A 17033-nucleotide genomic window follows, 5' to 3' on the forward strand; every position below is an offset into this window, starting at 1 on the left:
CATCTTGTGGGCGGACGTAATGTTTGAAAACAGGGAGCACAAACTAACTTTCCGAACTGCGGCCAGGTTCCTTAAAGTCAACTATCTTAAAAAGTCAACTGTTAGCCGTACTAATCCAGAGATTTGACTTCTAGATCGAAGTACCTCGGCAATTTATCAAAACGTACTTAAAGTTATGCAACTTTTAAATGTACGAAAGAATGGATCTGTTTTTCTTTTATTTTATCCCTGCTAACCACATATTACATTAAAAAAAAAATCACTGTGGTATTACATTTTGAAAACAAATATCATCATCGCAATGATGCTAATTTTTAAAATGCAATTATAATGATATTCTTTAAATGTAAATACTATAATAGTTGACGAGAGAGAGATAAAATGAAAAATAAATACGTTATTAGAAAAATCTAAAATTTAAATAGTCTTTTTAAGAATTTCACAAGTTTAAATGCATTCTTGGATCAATTGTTGCACTAATTACGCTAGCCAACGACTTAAGGGATCTTTGTTAAACTTGCATTTAATGATAAATTATTTTTAAAATGGAATTACAATTTAATAGGAAATTACTAGCACACCTACAAATGCGTTTGCAATTTTGACATTCAGGGAGCATTTAGATTTGATTACGATCAATAGGAATGAGAATGGATTACATTATTTGGTTCAAAATATAGAATAAATATGATTATAATTAATAATGTTTGTTTCAAATCAACATCAATAATGAGAATCAAATAAATTTTCAATTTTACCTTTATTAGTTAAATAACATACATCCACTCATACCGTGCTTCAAGAAAAATAAATTCCAAAAGTATAATAATATAATTATACACATTATATAATAACTAAAAAACTTAAATATCAAATAATCTTGAAAAAGTTAGGCAGTACATGAAGCAACTAGTAGAGTCATACAAAATTCTATATCACATTGAAAATGTTCTAATCAAAATACAACAAAAGCATAAGCATATGCAGTAATCATCCTATATTGAATACTCAATTTCTCTAATTATTAAACATTTTAATTGTCATATTATTCCTGAATGTATTCTACCGGTTAGTTGGGAAAATTGTTCATATGTATTTCACTTCATCATCATCACTTTTCTCATCTTCGCTTTCTTCATTATCCTCTATAGATTCTTGAGGATCTTTACTCATAAATTTACGAATCAGATTATGGAGTAGATAGTAAAAAATAATAATAATATGCACTTGGGTTTGTATTGGGAAAAAAGAAGGGGATGCTAGAATTTTCCAACGCTCCTTCAATAAACCAAAACATCTTTCGATTATATTTTTTTTACTTTAGAGTGCTTCATATTAAAATATTCTTTCATAGTCTCAGGTCGATGACCATCAAACTCATTAAAATGATACCTATGCCCACGATAAGGTGCAAGAAATCCAAAAGAATTGCAATAACCAGCATCAACTAAGTAGTAACAACTTTCGACAATAAAACAAAACATGTAAGACTACAATAAACAACTTATTTTTGAAATTTAAAATTAGGGTTTGTTGGTTAATTCATAATTTTTTTTAAATATCTTTAGGAACTTTAAGACCAATTGGTCTGCTAATGGCATCACGAAAAATTGGACCATCGTGAGCAGAACTTTTTCATCCAGGTAACATATATATAAACTGCATATTTAGACAACATACTCTCAAACATTTGTCGCTATACCTCGCTTTCTTGTGCGATAGCATTAATTTTCTTCTTTAGGAGGTGTCACCGGAATAAAAGTATCATCTAACGCGCCAAAACAACACTTTAATATTTAAATGAATTAATAAAAAATACTACTAAAGTATAGTGACCCTAACATGTTATTAAAGTATTTATCATTTGTTATTATCTTAAATGATTTCTATCTATCATCTTCATATTCTTCCAATATATGTTTGATGTTTTGAGTAATATGTAGTGAAGGAAAATCGCCGACTAATCTTAAAGATATGGATATTAGGGTAGTCTATTCTGCCATTATAAAAAAATTTATTCTTGAAATTCATGAATGAATGATAGAAGGGGAAACACGAGAATAAGATTTTATCTAATTTTAAATAATAATTCCTATATCTATATTTTTATTTCTATCTTCTAAATATTAGCAATGATAATTATTTTCTTTTATTCATATTCCTCATCCCTATTTTCCTAAATCAAACACCCCTAAGATTTTAATTGACATACGTTTCCTAGGTAAATGGTAAATTAATTTATTATTTACTTTTGTAAAGTCAATTATGAAATATCTCTCCCTGTGTTAGCGGATCTTGACAAATTCTACCGAAGAAGAGTTGAGTTTGACCTTCACCAAACGTTCGACTAATTGTCACTTCTAGATTTTGCATTGTTTTGACTTTTTTTTCCCGTCAAATTTCTTATCCGAATTTATTTAAAAAATAATTATTTTGTTGAAATTGTTCAATTTGCCAATTTTTTTAATACAAGTAAAAAAATATTTTTGACCCAGCACTTAGTTAGACCTGAGCCAAACCGGACCAGCACGAATTGTGTCAAGCCGGTGACTTAACACGTGTATCTCAGGTTTATTTTCAGCCGGACCGGGCCCATGGTTCTGTACTTTCCTTAGTCATTGAACGCCGACCAACGATGTGACTCAATGCCTCTATTGGTTGGTCCCTTGGGGGCCCACCAGGTGTGAATCTAATATTTCTGGAAAAATAAGTAAAATATAGTATTATTAATATTATTTAAGCCCGCGCGGGACGATGGCATTGTAAATATAATAGTCTCAGGTGAAATGACATTTCTACCCTTCCTTTCCTCCTTAGTTAAAAATTCATCCATTAGTCATTGATTCTAGAACCTGTTTTAAAAAAACATCATTCACATTAATTTCACAACAAATTGTCCTAACATCCCGACATACAAACCCAACTTAGAAAAAATTTATTTCCATTCATTATATGCATTTTTTTTTATTTTAACTTTTTAATATACACGGATGACCTAATTATTCTTATTTTTTTAAATAAAAAATTTTAAATGAGATATAATTCTTTTAAATTTTGCATCATCTAATTAGAGTCTAATATATTTTTTTATTAATTATGCAACTTCAATCAATTAGGAATCAATCGACAATTGATTGGTTTGTCGTGAGGAAACACAAACCCTAATTTTTTTTATAAGTATAAAAGTCTAAAATATAATTTCTCCTAAATTCAACATCATTTAATTAAAATTGAATATACTTTCTATCTAATTGAACACGATTTTTTTTTTCATCTATCAATCGATTGGGAAGTATATCAATCGATTGACTTAGGCTGAATCAATTGAGAACCTAAATCAATTGATTGATATGAACTCCCAATTGATTGATTAGGTGGAAAAAAGAGTGTTAATTTGATAGAAAGTAGGTTAGATTCTATTTTGAATGTATTAAATTTAAGAGTAATTATATTTTATTTTAAATTTTTTTACCTAAAAAAATGAAAATAATTAAATAAATCGATGTATATTAATAAGTTGAGGATAATTAGGTAAATTGATGTTGATTAATAAGTTGAAAGGAATTGAAGTAACTAAAAATTACAAAGAGTGAGAACGATGTAAATTAATTTTAATATTTAAAATAATAAAATTAATAAAAAAGGAAATTGTTGTGAAATGGGGAGGGGTAAAATTGTAATTTGATAACGGCTTGGGGTTTGATTTAGAACTCTTCAAATTGCGCCGTTAGAAAGCGGCGGGTTGGTCGTCCGCACCGCTTCTTCCTCCTCAACCAAATCCCGAGAAAGCGGAGGCCGCGCGGAACGCGGCGTGGAACGGGTCGCGCTGTGACAGAGGCGACCGAGATGCGCGTTCCCCCAGCGATCGATTCGTGGAGGCAGTGACAGAGCGCGACGACAAGGTCATGCCGCCCGTTGGGGCCAAGCATTGTAGGTGTAGCCCATGGCGGACGCTCCCTACCCCTTCCTCGAGCTGGCCCCAACCCTAGTCCGTCGCATTGCCCTTCCCCCTTCCTTCTTTATCGTTTTAGATTCGTTTTGATTTGCATCGGTTCTTTTGTTCGCGGGCATGGCGGAGGTCCCCAAGTTGCTCTACATTGTCGTGGTCGACGATGTCGGAGAAGAGAAGGAAGGGGGCGATGGCGAGAGGCAAGGGCGGAGCTTGTCCTTCCGGTACACGCGGTCGGTGCTGCAGAGCACGCTGCAGCTCATGGGTTGCAAGGCTCGTCATTCTTTCAAGGTTCGGTGTCTCTAATGAATCCTTCGCCCGCGTTTGTGTCGCTTTCATCGCTTTTACTGTTCAGATCTCTTAGATCACGTCGATTGTGAAAAAGAGCAGAATTTTATGTACATTATAATGCGAAATTAAAAAATATAAAATAAAAGCCTCTTCTTTTACATGTTCTTCTTCTTTCGTTGCAGTTTATCTGATCTTTTGATGTTTTGTCTGATACAATTTTCCTAGATTTAATCTGTAATTTTTCCTTTTTTATGTAGATTAGCAGAAGGGTGTTTGAAGTGATGAAAGCTGAGTACTCGAGCTGCAGTTTGCCTCCTGATGATCCAAGTTCAGATGTCTCGAATGTCTCATCCCCAGAAGAAAACAAGCGTAACACAAATGCCTCCCTTGATGAGGCAGAGAAGACTAACCATTTGACACAAGACAAAGTTGATTTGAGTAGTCGAATGCCGTTCGAGTTGTACAAAAGACTAACAACTGTGGTTGTACCACGGAAATGCTTCTTACAAATTGTTTGTGATGCGCTTGCCATGTACAAATATGTTGCTCCCAATCAAATGTCTGACTTGCGCCTTGCTTGCAGGTATGTGATATCTTCCTACCAGTTGAGTTGTTCTAGGGGGGACCCTTGTGGCGCTGCTAACTTAATTTGATTAGTTTAGATTGGTCAGGAATGCTAACTATAATGATGTTGTATATAAAGGCAGTTTGGTGATATGAGAAATTCTTTTAAATACATTGTTGCTCTTTATTTATATGGCTCTCTAACAAGCATAAATTTTTCATCCTCAAAATTGGGCAGACTTGAGTTCCATTCATCACAGAATAATTTGTCTGATAATATGCCCAAGTCCCTGATTTTTACCTACTCAACTATTTATATCAATTTTAAAACTGAATTTGGACTTTATGTTTCGCTTTAATTCACACTTATAGGTTGAATAACTTCCTATGCTTCTCAATCACATGCCATGTTCCGACTGCCATGCTAGTAGACATTTTTCAATGAGTAGAATTTTTTTTAGAGATCTCATGTTTCTCCTAACTATGCTTATTCTTCCAGCATTCACTATGCTATTACAGATCATCTTGTTTATCAGGTTGATGAATCTGGGATAACCTTCTAAGATACTTAACATATTGTTCTTGTTTATCAGGTTGATGAATATGCAGGTGGTCTTGTTTCTTTGGAATCTCTACTCACAGCGCTCTTCATTATGCCTTCTTTGTTATACCATGGTTAATATGACCACATGCATCATACCATATGCTTGGCTTCATTCAAATTCTCCACCTCAAGATAACCTCTAGATTCTGAGTCATAGTGTTGGAATATGGCCTATGGTCCATTGAAAGATTGCAATAAATATGTCTCAGTTGTTTTCCTTTGATTTTGATATGTTACATCTGTCTGTTAAAGAATCTACTCTTTTTTTTTCATTAAATAATATATTTGCTTTATTTCTCTCCTTTTCTTTCCCTATCTTATGATCTCTATTTTTCTACATTTTTTTTGAAGGATTCGAGAAAAGAAAGAATCTGTGACAGTTCTTTTGTGTGGTGCTAGTGGTTGTGGCAAGTCTACCTTGTCTTCCTTGCTGGTACCTTACAGACATTTCTTCAGTAAAAATTGTCTGATTTCCACTCTTTTCTTTTCCATGTTTCAAGTAGTTGATATATTATACTTTTTTAGGATATAAAATGAAGAGCCCTGATATGTTGCCCGATTCCCCGTTCACAACACATTCAGAATTTTAGGCGCCTAAATCACTTCCAGGTGCCCCATACATTCATCAGGCACGGGGATCAGGCAGCATATCAAAACCATACAAATGAATTATGATACGAATATGGTTATTGTTTGTCATTGTTGAATGATCATCCTCGTCATCATTATCATAAAGTTATATTTGTCCCAAATATTTTGGGTTGGGTATATGGATCTTATTCCTCCATTTAGGTCATGCAAATCTATATAACTTGTCTTATGTTCATTTTTCTTCCAATCATAACATCTAACATTTCTAGTCTTCTTCCTCAGTGTTCCTATCCTTAGTTTCCAATCTAATCCTGTAAACATGGCTCAACCTTTGTCTATTGAGATACCTACTCTAATTCAACTTTATAGCTTTTTCATCTGGGGTTAGAACTGTAATTGGCAGATATACTTAATAATTGCTGAATGAGATTAGTAAAGATAGGAAACTTAGATGTGAAAGAAAATAGAAGATCAAGACAAATAAATTAAGAAAAATATGTAATAGAATTGTTACATAAATTTGACTTGATGCACTATATTCAATCTTTACTGCATGCATAGAAGACTCAAGTAACAATGGTTTTTTATTTTGTTAGAACTAAGATGCTCAATGCCCATTAATCCTTCACGAACAAATACGGTGGTCTATATTATGTATAGTTGGCCCCTCTTCTATTGAGATTTTGAGATAAGTGGTTAACTGATCAACGTTAACTTTAACATCATGTTAGCGTTTGAATAAGATGTTCAAAGGTTAACTACTGTGTCAAAAGAAGTGCTCGTACCTCTTGTGTCATGATGTGTGAGGGGAAATGTACCAAATCTATATATATTATTGCCACATGAACAAGTTGATGTGTCATTATGAGAGCTTGCTCGTTTAAAATGAGCGGTTAACCAATTAAATTTTAATACCTAATACCTTTTGTCGTAATATTCAATGCCTGCTGGATTTTTATGGTTTTAGTGAATCGTATCTGATAATTGTATGGCTAATGTAGCTTGATGCTTGTGAAGAAGATTCTATTCTAAGCATGCTAATACAAGCATTTGGAAGTATGGACCAATTCTTTCTATTTAGATAATTCAATTGTATTTTTCATGTACTTTTAGCTAGTTAAACTTTGTGTGCTGATAAATGTTTGGTGTTCTTCAAAAATTATAGAGAAGTACATGCTACCATACGTGCCACCATATTACGAGCATGAAGTCGTAAAACTAATTCAATTTGACAAGGATTTTCTTCTGCATAACTTTTAACAGGGAGGGAGACTGGGCTTGACAACAGTTATTTCTACTGACTCAATTCGTCATATGATGAGGGGCTTCACAGATAAAAAACAGAATGCACTCCTTTGGGCTTCAACATATGATGCTGGTGAATGCCTAGATTCAGTAGCAGTTGCAGAAGCAAAAGCTAAACGCAAAGCTAAGAAACTTGCCGTTTCACGAACACAGTCCAAGGAAGAAGCAACTAATGGAGTTCTTCATGAGAAACCTGATGGCCGATTCCACGATCCCGTTATCGGTACTGATTTAATCAGCAAAAAGCAAATGGCTATTGAAGGGTATAAAGCACAAAGTGAGATGGTCATAGACAGTCTTGACCGTTTAATCACTGCATGGGAAGAGCGCAAGCAATCTGTCGTTGTTGAGGGTGTCCACTTGAGTCTCAACTTTGTGGTAGGTATTTGGCAACTTACATCTCCTTTAGAATTTACTTCAAGATCATTTCTACTCGATTTCAATTGCTTAAATATGTTTTGTTTTGCCATTCAACAGATGGGGCTCATGAAGAAGCACCCTTCAATAGTACCATTTATGATTTACATAGTAAACGAAGACAAACATATGGAAAGATTTGCTGTCCGGGCTAAATACATGACACTGGATCCAACAAAAAACAAGTATATAAAGTACATCCAAAACATTAGAGCAATTCAAGATTATCTCTCGAAAAGAGCTGATAAACATTTGGTTCCAAAGGTAAATAATACAAATGTCGATCGGAGTGTTGCAGCCATTCATGCCACTGTCTTTGACTGCCTTCGCCGGCGAGAGGCAGGGGAGCACCTCTATGACCCTACTAAAAATACAGTGGCTCTAATACATGAAGTATACAGAAAGCAGTGTGTTGCTAATTCTCTTACTTCCAAAGGAATGTTTCAGTTGATCCAGAGGAAGGGCTCCTCAAGGAATCTAATGGCACTTCTTAATACTGATGGATCCGTCGCCAAAGCTTGGCCTGTTGGGTCAGTTGATCCTAGTGGCGTCTCATCCTTCGAAAATGGAACTGTAAGCCCCATGTATGGCCCTTTGCAGATCGGGAAAGCTGAGCCAGTGAACCTTCAGTTTGGAAATTTCGGCATCAGTGCATGGCACAAAGATGGATGTGGTACAAGTCAAGCAGGAAGTATCCATGACTCCAAGGATGATGGCACCGATAGTCGATATTTCTCTTCTTGTTGCAGCTCTCCAAAGGCATTAGATGGACATGCTAAAGAGGTATGCCATGAGCAATTTTGGCTATGTTGATCTTAGTCCTCTCTTCTGCATCATAATTTTTTCCATGTTTAAGGCCCTGTCATATCTGAAAATTTCTCAAATGCTTAGACTTGCAAATTTTTTAATTGGATTTACTGTCAGCATTAAGTGGTTGTTAGATTTTCACATTACATTCAAATTGAAATCTTTTGATTCAGATAAATGCCCCAAAAGGGGAATAACCTGTTTCCTCTTTTTATCTTTTTCCAGCTTCAGGAGGACATTTTTGTTGCTGGAAGTGAAGAAGAAGAAGAGGAAGAAGAAGCTGACTACCCTGCTGAAGGGTTCAGTGATGAGGATCTCAGTGACAGAGATCACAGTGATATGGTAGATGAGGTAAGATCTAAGATTTGGATCTTCACATATGTCATCTAAACTATGAGAAATCGTCATCTAAACTATGAGAAATCGTCGATGTCTGTTTCAGTTTCAAGGCTCTGTCGACGAGAATTCTAGGTCGGATGACGAGTACGATGACTTGGCCATGGAAGATGGCATGGACAATAGTTATTTGCCTGATAATGAAGTCGATGAGCCAACAAGCAACAAGGTGGCGCCCGACATAATGGTGGCGGCGGACAAGTACCAGTGGAATCTTGAGCACTTCCTGGGCGACCAACTCGCCGGGCCATCTTATTCTTACAGCCTGCTACCGGAGGGAACTGAGGGTGGCGCCGATGGCATTAAAGCGAGGAGACGGTCCTTGAGTGACCCCTTCCAACTACCAAACAGAGCACAAGGCATCCCGCTGAAAATTTTATAGACGCCAAGTGATCTTGTTTTTCTGTATGTTCGTATAACCCAAGATTTAAGGAACGTCCCATGTTAAAACTGGAAGTAGGATTATGGAACTTAATAGAATTACACTGCCAATGCAAGGTCCTCTGTTATGTTTTAACTGTCTCAAGAATTTCTTGGCATAATACAAACAATATTTCATATTTTGAATAACATTTAGATATGTTTTCTTTTCCTTCCAGCTTAGTAGTTATAGATGAGTCCTACTAGACAGTCTAACGTCACAAGCAGTTCAAACTCTGCAGATGTTCAAAAATACCCAATCACACCATGCCATGATAAATGTAATTGTGTTAATGACTTATTATATTTAAAGATTAATCAATTAGGATTTTGATGTGATAAAACTAAAAAATTAGCTCTTATAAATAAAATTATAACGCAATAAATAAAAGGAACGAGAGCAATAATAGCTGTGGCGTAGTGCTTCATCACATGATGCTAGTTCAAGAACTCTCCCAAACGTTAACCCAAAGCAAGTTATTACCTATCAGCAGATGAAACTGCTACAAAGAAACTGCATCAATTATGTTGAGTGCGCGGTACATGCCTTAACTGTTCTTTAGTGGTGCTAAAGATGGAGATGGTTCACCAGGAGCCTGCAAACAAGAAGTCTTGAGACTCAACAATTCGATCCTAATTATGATAAGTTACTTTCATAGTCTAGGGCACTGCAATAAGTCAAACTAATGTTAGTAAACTAAACTAAGCCTACTACCTAATTACACAACTACCACATTACTTCTGATGTGAGACTGAATCTTTTAAAAAAATAAATACATAAATAAAAATCTCTGTGTAAGGCTTGTCATAGCTCAAAGAATTAGGTTGGTTGTAGTTCCAAATACCAATCATCATGATGTAATCCATTGTAAGAACAACTGAATGCATAATTTAACAAATTAGAATCAAGATCAGGAAACTAAAGACATTATTGTGATGAATTGTTTTTTTGTACAATGAACATAAGACCTATGGTATGAATGGCACTTTCGAACTATTTCTATAAGCACAAAGGAAGCTTAGTGCCCATCAAAGAATTAAGTTGTAAGCTCAAATCAAACAGATTAAAAAATTGTCATCATAACAATTTGGGATAAACTATGTATGAACAATTGAATGCACAATTAAAATCAAGAAACCAAAGACAAAATTGACGAGTCTAGCTTCATTGAGCGTATGAATTAACATATGTAGTCCACCAAATATGAGACTACATTGGAAAAAAGGCCTGCTTGTTGCTAGAAAAGTAGCGAAATAAATGTGATGAATTGATGTTTGTACAATGAACATAAGCACTATGGTGTAAATGGCACATAAGAATTATTTCTATAAGCACCAAGGAAGCTTGGCATCAAAGAATTAGGTTGTAAGCTCAAATCAAACAAAGTAAGAAATTGTCATCATTACAATTGGGGTAAACTATGTAAGAACAATTGAATACATAATTATAATCAGGATCAGGAAACCAAAGGCAAAATTGTTGAGAGTAGCCTCATCAAGGCGCATGAATTAATATATGTAGTCCACCAAATATGAGACTACATTGGGGGAATAGGCCTGCTCATTGATAGAAAAGTAGTGAAATAAATGTGATGAACTGATGTTTGTACAACGAACATAAGCAATATGGTATAAATGGCACATTAGAACAATTTCTATAAGCACAAAGGAAGCTTAGTGCCCATCAAAGAATTAGGTTGTAAACTCAAATCAAATAGTAAGAAATTGTCATCATTACAATTGGGATAAACTATGCAAGAACAATTGAATGCATAATTAGGATCACGATCAGGAAACCAAAGGCAAAATTGATGCGAGCAACCGTGTTAAGGGGAATGAATTAACATATGTAGTCCACCAACAATGAGACTACATTGGAAAAAAGGCCTGCCCATTGATAGAAAAGTAGTGAAATAAATGTGATAAACTGATGTTTGTACAATGAACATAAGCACTATGGTATAAATGGCATATTAGAACTATTTCTATAAGCACAAAGGAAGCTTAGCGCCCATCAAAGAATTAGGTTGTAAGCTCAAATCAAACAGAGTAAAAAATTGGGATCATTAGAATCGGGATAAACTATGTAGAACAAGATGAGATTTTTACGAGTTTCAGAGAATTTACCTCTATTCATCCTCGCCGCTCTCGTCACTGAAATAACTAGCTTTCTTCTCCTTTTTCTTCTTCTCGTTTCCATCTTCAATGGGTTCCTCCCTCTCCCTCACCTTCTCCTCGAATCCACGAGTGTCCACCACGGATGCCCAATTATCATCTTCAAACCGTTCCTCTTCCCCGCCGCCGCCGTCGGAACCCCAATCCTGACCCCCACCGCCACTGGAGTCTTGAGCTCTCCTGCGTGTCCTCTTCGGATTGGGACGCTCCCTGGGGCCCAGCTGGTTCTTCGGGCACTCGTAGGAGAGGTGGCCCTCCTCGCCGCATTCGTAGCACTTACTCTTGTCCTTGTAAACCCTCCGGCGAATGAACTCTGCGGCCCGGCCGTTGTCAGAAGCAATGGAAGCGGCGAGTGTGCGTCCGTTGAGGATCTTCCCGTTCATCGACCGGGCGGCCGCCGCGGCGTCGTCGCGGGAGACGAAGAGCACGAAGGCGACGCCGCGGCTCCGCCGAGTGGTCCGATCCTTGAGCACGGTGACGCGGGCGACCTTCCCGAAAGTGGAGAAGATGGTGTGGAGGTCGGAGTTGGTGAGCGAGAAGTCTAGGTTGGAGACATAGACCGTCGATTTCGAGGGGGCGAGCCCACCGGATCCGCCCCTGGATGAACCCGAGGCGTCCGACCCGGAAGCAGAATTGGCGGCGGACAACGGCGGAACGGGGTAACGGTAAAGGAAGTCATCGTCGTCGTCGTCGCTCGCGTTTCTTCGGCGAGCCATCTTCTCTCTCTCTCGTCTTTAGGGTTCTACATTTTTATGGGAAAAATTACATTTTAGCCTCCAATTTTACATATTTTCTAAAAACATCCTTAACAGCTTTTAATCGTTCATTTTAATCGTTGGATCATCCTTCCTGTCTCTGGTGAGGCAGCCAACAGCCTGACAGGTCCAATTCTGCTTTCTAGATTATCATTCTTTGCCAGCTCATCTACCATTTCCCTCCCTAAACTCGGCGCCTGCTGTCTGAAAAAGAACAGGAGATCCCGATCCGGTTCGTGGCGGTTTCGTGGAGTCTGTCTATCGTACACGTAAGCAACGCCATCTCCCTACCTCCTATTTTTTTATATCCAAAATTAATTATTTAAAAAAAGATAATGCCATTTCGCCCTTTCTCTCTGTGCCGTATCTGATCGCCTCTCCCCTTTGGTTTTCCTCGAGATCGTTGTTTAATCTTCGATTTTGTTCAGATCAAAGAGAGAGGAGAGACGACGAGAAAGAGATTGATCTCTATTTTTCTTAGGTAGAATCGGTAAAGGAAGAACGAAGTGGTCTAGATCGATCGAAAAGATTAAACAAGAGTGGATTAAGAAGAAGAGAGAAGGAGAATCGCTTATCCGTGGCGCAACCCGTACAGATTTATTTGTTTTCTTTCGGGAATATAATTTTATTATTATTTTTTTTTTACCCTTGTTCGTTTGGCTTTAGATCCGGTTGTTTTGGCGACGACTTGTTCCAATTTTAGGTTTAATTTCGATCTAGTTTGATCCATGGATCTTTTGCTTTACAGGTTGCGGAGTGGACGGCGATTGCTTGACTTAATCGAGGTAGTTCTTTGATGTTTTTTTGCAAGCAAGTTGTTTGATTATTTTGATGTATGTTCAAGCTGTCCTTTTGATCTCAGATCGCGTCAAGCAACAGGGAGAACATTTTTGTTGTTAATATTGTTCTTTTAAGTGGTGGATGTGTGATCTGAAGTTGTTAGCTTTCAGGAAATTGAAAAGTAACATCCCAGGTGTATATTTGATATTCAACATCTGTGATTGTTGGGTATTTTCTCTGGATCTGAGTTTAAACTGATGTTAGCGATCTATTATGATTTCGTCACTAAGTTTTGATGGAACATTTGGCTGCATTAGTATAGACATCTGAGCTTTGTAACGGCTGTCTATTTTCTATGAAAAGTTTGGATAGTATCAAAACTAAAAGTAGAAAGTGAACTCAGTGTTGCATTCGTTTTCATGATGACTTTGCCAAACTTGTAGTTTTTTGAGCAATTACAATGATTTATGTCATTATTTTCTTTATCTTCTCAGTTTATTGAGCTTTGCTATTGCTAAATAGTATAAATTTGATGTCAGTAGAATAAATTTGTTTCACATTTCTTGTAAGGATTTGCTGTCACAGTCATCTTGGCATTGAGTAGCAATCGCTAAGAGTAGATTAGCAAAAGAGTATCAGTAAACAATAAAACATGGAGGCCTCACACTCATGGTTTGTGCTCGGTGCTTTGTTTCCACTCTAAGCTATTATTAAGTGATTGCTTGACCAAAACGGTTAATTTAGCCAGAGTGCCAAACTCATGACTTGTGTTTTATTCTCTGCTACCTCATTGAGCTAGCTAGTAAACCAAAGGGATTAATCTGAGAATTGGTGATGCAATCAAGGAATCAAAGGTTTCTAAAGTTTTAGATGAAGTTTTGTTAGTATTTTATTTGTGTATTTTTTGATTTGGTAGCTGAGTCTTTTATTTTGGTTCAAGTTTAATGAGTTTAATTTGTTTTCAAATTAGTAGTATTTCTTTCCTATTTTGGTCTGTATTTTCTTTGGTTTTGACTGTATAAAAGTGCTCTGTCTCTCTGTGTATTAGTAAAATATTAGTAAAATATTTTCTTTGGTTTTGAGCTTTGTATTAGTAAAATGTTTCAATTTTTAGTTGAGGTTGTTTCTTCTCAGTTTGAACTCATGCCTGTATTGGTCATGCTGTCATCTTTTAAAGAGCAATCTTTAGTGAATGGCTTGTAGGTTCTTGGTTAGTAAAACCTTGGTTGCAAATTAAGTCTGATACCTAGGTGAGTAAACTATAAATCTCTTTGGATCTTGTCAAGGATTAGGATCATTTTCAGACAAATAGAAAGAATAATTATTAAGACTTTTTCTACTTTGTAAAGAAGTCTTCCTAATCTAAAAGTAAGGAGTGTTTAGATTAATTTGATTGAGAGGAAAGTGGAAAGAAATACTTGAACACCCAGAATCCTAGATTTGGGGAACTTCAGTAACTTGTTTGAAATTTTGGTGAGGAAGGAAAGAAAAAACTTGTATGCAGATGCTGAAATGGTGAGATACATATCTAGAGAGGCTTGATGAATGCTATGCTTCATTGTTGGTATTGCCCTATCAATTTTGATGACTAATTAAGAAAACAAGTTTGCTTGAGTTTGATATGGTGAAAGTCTGCATAAATATTTAAATTGAAAGCAAGCTTGTGTTGATTCATTTCCTTGTTTATAGCATATGATGATAAAAATAAAGCATAAACAAAGTCTTTTGATGGCAGTACCATCTTAAATCAGAGCAAATTGTTGAGCATTATTCTTCGGCCTGGTGTCCACATTGCATAAGATGTAATCTCCCTTAATGAAGATCATGATATGTCAGAAAACTATGCATGCTAGAAAAAAAAATTCTCATCTTTTTTGTTGTTTAAGGGAACCTTCCAAGTGAACACAGTAAACATTAATTCTTTGTTTTGGCTCATGTTTTGATCATTTATACTTCCTTTCTGGTAGTTTACTGGTGGGTGCTGCATAAAAAACTTCACTTGTGTGCTTCTGCATCGGTTGTGTGGAGTATACTAAAATCATTGGCTGAAAAAAAAGCACTTCTTTGTCTTAACCAGCTACATTGTAATGTTCATGGGGATTTTTTTTTTTAAAAAAAAGTTGTGTATGGGACTTCAAAATCCTTGGTCCAATATTGAATTTCATTAACCTTGGTGTCCATATTTGATGAACTATTTTATGTTATTTGTTGGCTTTCTTCTCTGCAATTACTATTTCTCTTTAAATATATTAGTTTGTATCCGTATATGAATGTGTGAAGCGCCTAATATTCTGAACATTTTATTATAGTGCGTTGAAAGATGACAGATAAAACAGAAAGCACCTTGAAGGATGCTGATATACACTCCCTCCAAAAGCAATGGGATGAGATTTTGTGCCCTATTTGTATGGAACATCCACACAATGCAGTAGTTCTTATCTGCACTTCATATGAAAAAGGTTGCAGATCTTACGTTTGCGATACAAGTTACAGGCATTCAAATTGTCTAGATAGATTCAGGAAACTAAGAATGTGCTCTGGTGATAACACATCTGGTTCTGCTTCTACCATCACTGAGAATGTTGATGCAGATAGACCTCACTTGAGCTCTCTTTATGGTACAGATCCTTCTTCCCCTCATCCAGCAACAGCACTAGCAAACGCTGTTGAAGCCCATGACAATTTTAGCATTGACGGTGTAATACCTGGTGAGCTAGATGAATTTTTTGATGACCCAGAGCTCAGACAAGCACAAGATGGATATCAAGCATCTCATTCAGAGGGCAATATGAGTTCTGATGGATCTGGTGGTGGTGATGAACCTGAGGTTAACTGCTTGAAGTGCCCTCTCTGCCGAGGTGCTGTACTAGGTTGGATGATTGTCAAAGAAGCTAGACAATATATGGATTTGAAGTTAAGAAGTTGCTCCAGAGAATCATGCTCATTTTCTGGCAACTACAAGGATCTCCGTAAACATGCCCGGAGAGTACACCCCATGACTAGGCCTGCTGAGGTTGATCCATCAAGGCAACAAGCTTGGCATCACATGGAACGCCAGCAAGAGTATCATGATATTCTCAGTGCACTTAGATCTGCGATGCCAGGTGCTGTAGTGCTGGGAGATTATGTTATAGATGAGGGCGATGGCCTTTCAGGCGATGGGAGTGGCCCATGGTGGCCTACAACACTCTTACTGCTTCATATGCTTGGAAGTCCATTAGGTTCATTGGATGACCGAAGATCTTCTAGGGCATGGAGGACAAGGCGACGCTCTTCAATGCGTCGTTATTTATGGGGTGAGAACTTGTTAGGCACTCAAGAATATGACGACTGGAACTCAGACAACGACATCCTTTCACGAAGAAGGCGTAGGAGGATAACTAGACCCAGACATGACGAGGAGCATCAACAATAACTTCTATTTCAGATAACAATTTGGAAAAGCAGCCACCGGTGTGGATAGCTGGAGCTGAAGTTCTGGTTAGTGTGAGGTACTCTTGAGCTGAAGTTCCATTTTCTGTGAGCTACTCTTGTTGATCGATGTTGTTGAATACAAAATATCAGCTTTGCTCTCAGGTTTTAGATCCTTAAACATTTGGTATTACATAATCACGGTCACGTTTAGGAATCCAGCTTCATTTGTCTGTGTGACCTTGTTATGAAATCAAGGGTTGGTTCTCGAATGCAGCTTCATTTGTCTGTGTGACCTTGTTATGAAATTAAGGGTTGGTTCTGTCTGTATCCTTTTAAAATATTGGGCTGGACTCGTGTAGATCTGGCCCGTTTGGTTTATTTTCACTTGGGCTGGGCCATATGGTGATGTTCTTTATCTGGGCTTTTTGAGCTTCAACTAGATCTATCTATGAGTAAATACATTGATTTAGAGATACATAGGATAGGAACTCACCAGACCATTGCTTCCTGTGCGGTATTGTTCTTTTGTAGGTTTCTTTTGGAGTAATTCAGGGACACCACAGAA

At 36.8% G+C, this 17033-nt stretch overlaps 3 protein-coding genes across 5 annotated transcripts; 2 read left to right on the forward strand and 1 right to left on the reverse strand.

The window, feature by feature from the left end:
- The first annotated feature begins 3740 nt into the window (after positions 1-3740).
- Positions 3741-9414, forward strand: LOC122029830 (P-loop NTPase domain-containing protein LPA1 homolog 1-like). Its single transcript, XM_042588961.1, has 7 exons — positions 3741-4240; positions 4498-4823; positions 5760-5841; positions 7263-7682; positions 7782-8504; positions 8754-8879; positions 8971-9414. Exons 1-7 carry the CDS (start codon positions 4070-4072, stop codon positions 9304-9306), a joined length of 2184 nt encoding a protein of 727 aa, XP_042444895.1. The 5' UTR covers positions 3741-4069; the 3' UTR covers positions 9307-9414.
- A 292-nt stretch (positions 9415-9706) lies between these two features.
- On the reverse strand, positions 9707-12268 carry LOC122029831 (U11/U12 small nuclear ribonucleoprotein 31 kDa protein-like). The gene is made up of 2 exons (XM_042588963.1): positions 11472-12268; positions 9707-9940 (listed from the first exon to the last, which is right to left on the reverse strand). The coding sequence occupies exon 1, from the start codon at positions 12233-12235 to the stop codon at positions 11474-11476; it is 762 nt and encodes a 253-aa protein (XP_042444897.1). The 5' UTR covers positions 12236-12268; the 3' UTR covers positions 9707-9940; positions 11472-11473.
- Positions 12269-12591: 323 nt separating this feature from the next.
- On the forward strand, positions 12592-16629 carry LOC122028759. Of its 3 annotated transcripts, XM_042587632.1 has the most exons (4): positions 12592-12863; positions 13023-13059; positions 13137-13247; positions 15364-16629. In XM_042587632.1, exon 4 carries the CDS (start codon positions 15375-15377, stop codon positions 16467-16469), a length of 1095 nt encoding a protein of 364 aa, XP_042443566.1. In that variant the 5' UTR covers positions 12592-12863; positions 13023-13059; positions 13137-13247; positions 15364-15374; the 3' UTR covers positions 16470-16629. The 3 variants fall into 3 exon arrangements, with proteins under 3 accessions (XP_042443566.1, XP_042443565.1, XP_042443563.1); XM_042587631.1 differs by having other exon boundaries at positions 12592-13059; XM_042587629.1 differs by lacking the exon at positions 13137-13247 and having other exon boundaries at positions 12593-12863.
- The last annotated feature ends 404 nt before the right edge of the window (positions 16630-17033 follow it).

This window comes from Zingiber officinale, chromosome 10B (genome assembly GCF_018446385.1).
Source record: "Zingiber officinale cultivar Zhangliang chromosome 10B, Zo_v1.1, whole genome shotgun sequence".
Lineage (NCBI taxonomy): Eukaryota > Viridiplantae > Streptophyta > Magnoliopsida > Zingiberales > Zingiberaceae > Zingiber > Zingiber officinale.

Excerpts from the sequence above, each read along its gene's own strand:
- LOC122029830 (XM_042588961.1), top strand. The coding sequence starts at position 4,070 with ATGGCGGAGGTCCCCAAGTTGCTCTACATTGTCGTGGTCGACGATGTC. Across the intron at positions 5,842-7,262 it reads CTACCTTGTCTTCCTTGCTG|GGAGGGAGACTGGGCTTGAC; the intron begins GTACCTTACAGA and ends AACTTTTAACAG. Across the intron at positions 8,505-8,753 it reads TAGATGGACATGCTAAAGAG|CTTCAGGAGGACATTTTTGT; the intron begins GTATGCCATGAG and ends ATCTTTTTCCAG.
- LOC122029831 (XM_042588963.1), bottom strand. The coding sequence starts at position 12,235 with ATGGCTCGCCGAAGAAACGCGAGCGACGACGACGACGATGACTTCCTT.
- LOC122028759 (XM_042587631.1), top strand. The coding sequence starts at position 15,375 with ATGACAGATAAAACAGAAAGCACCTTGAAGGATGCTGATATACACTCC.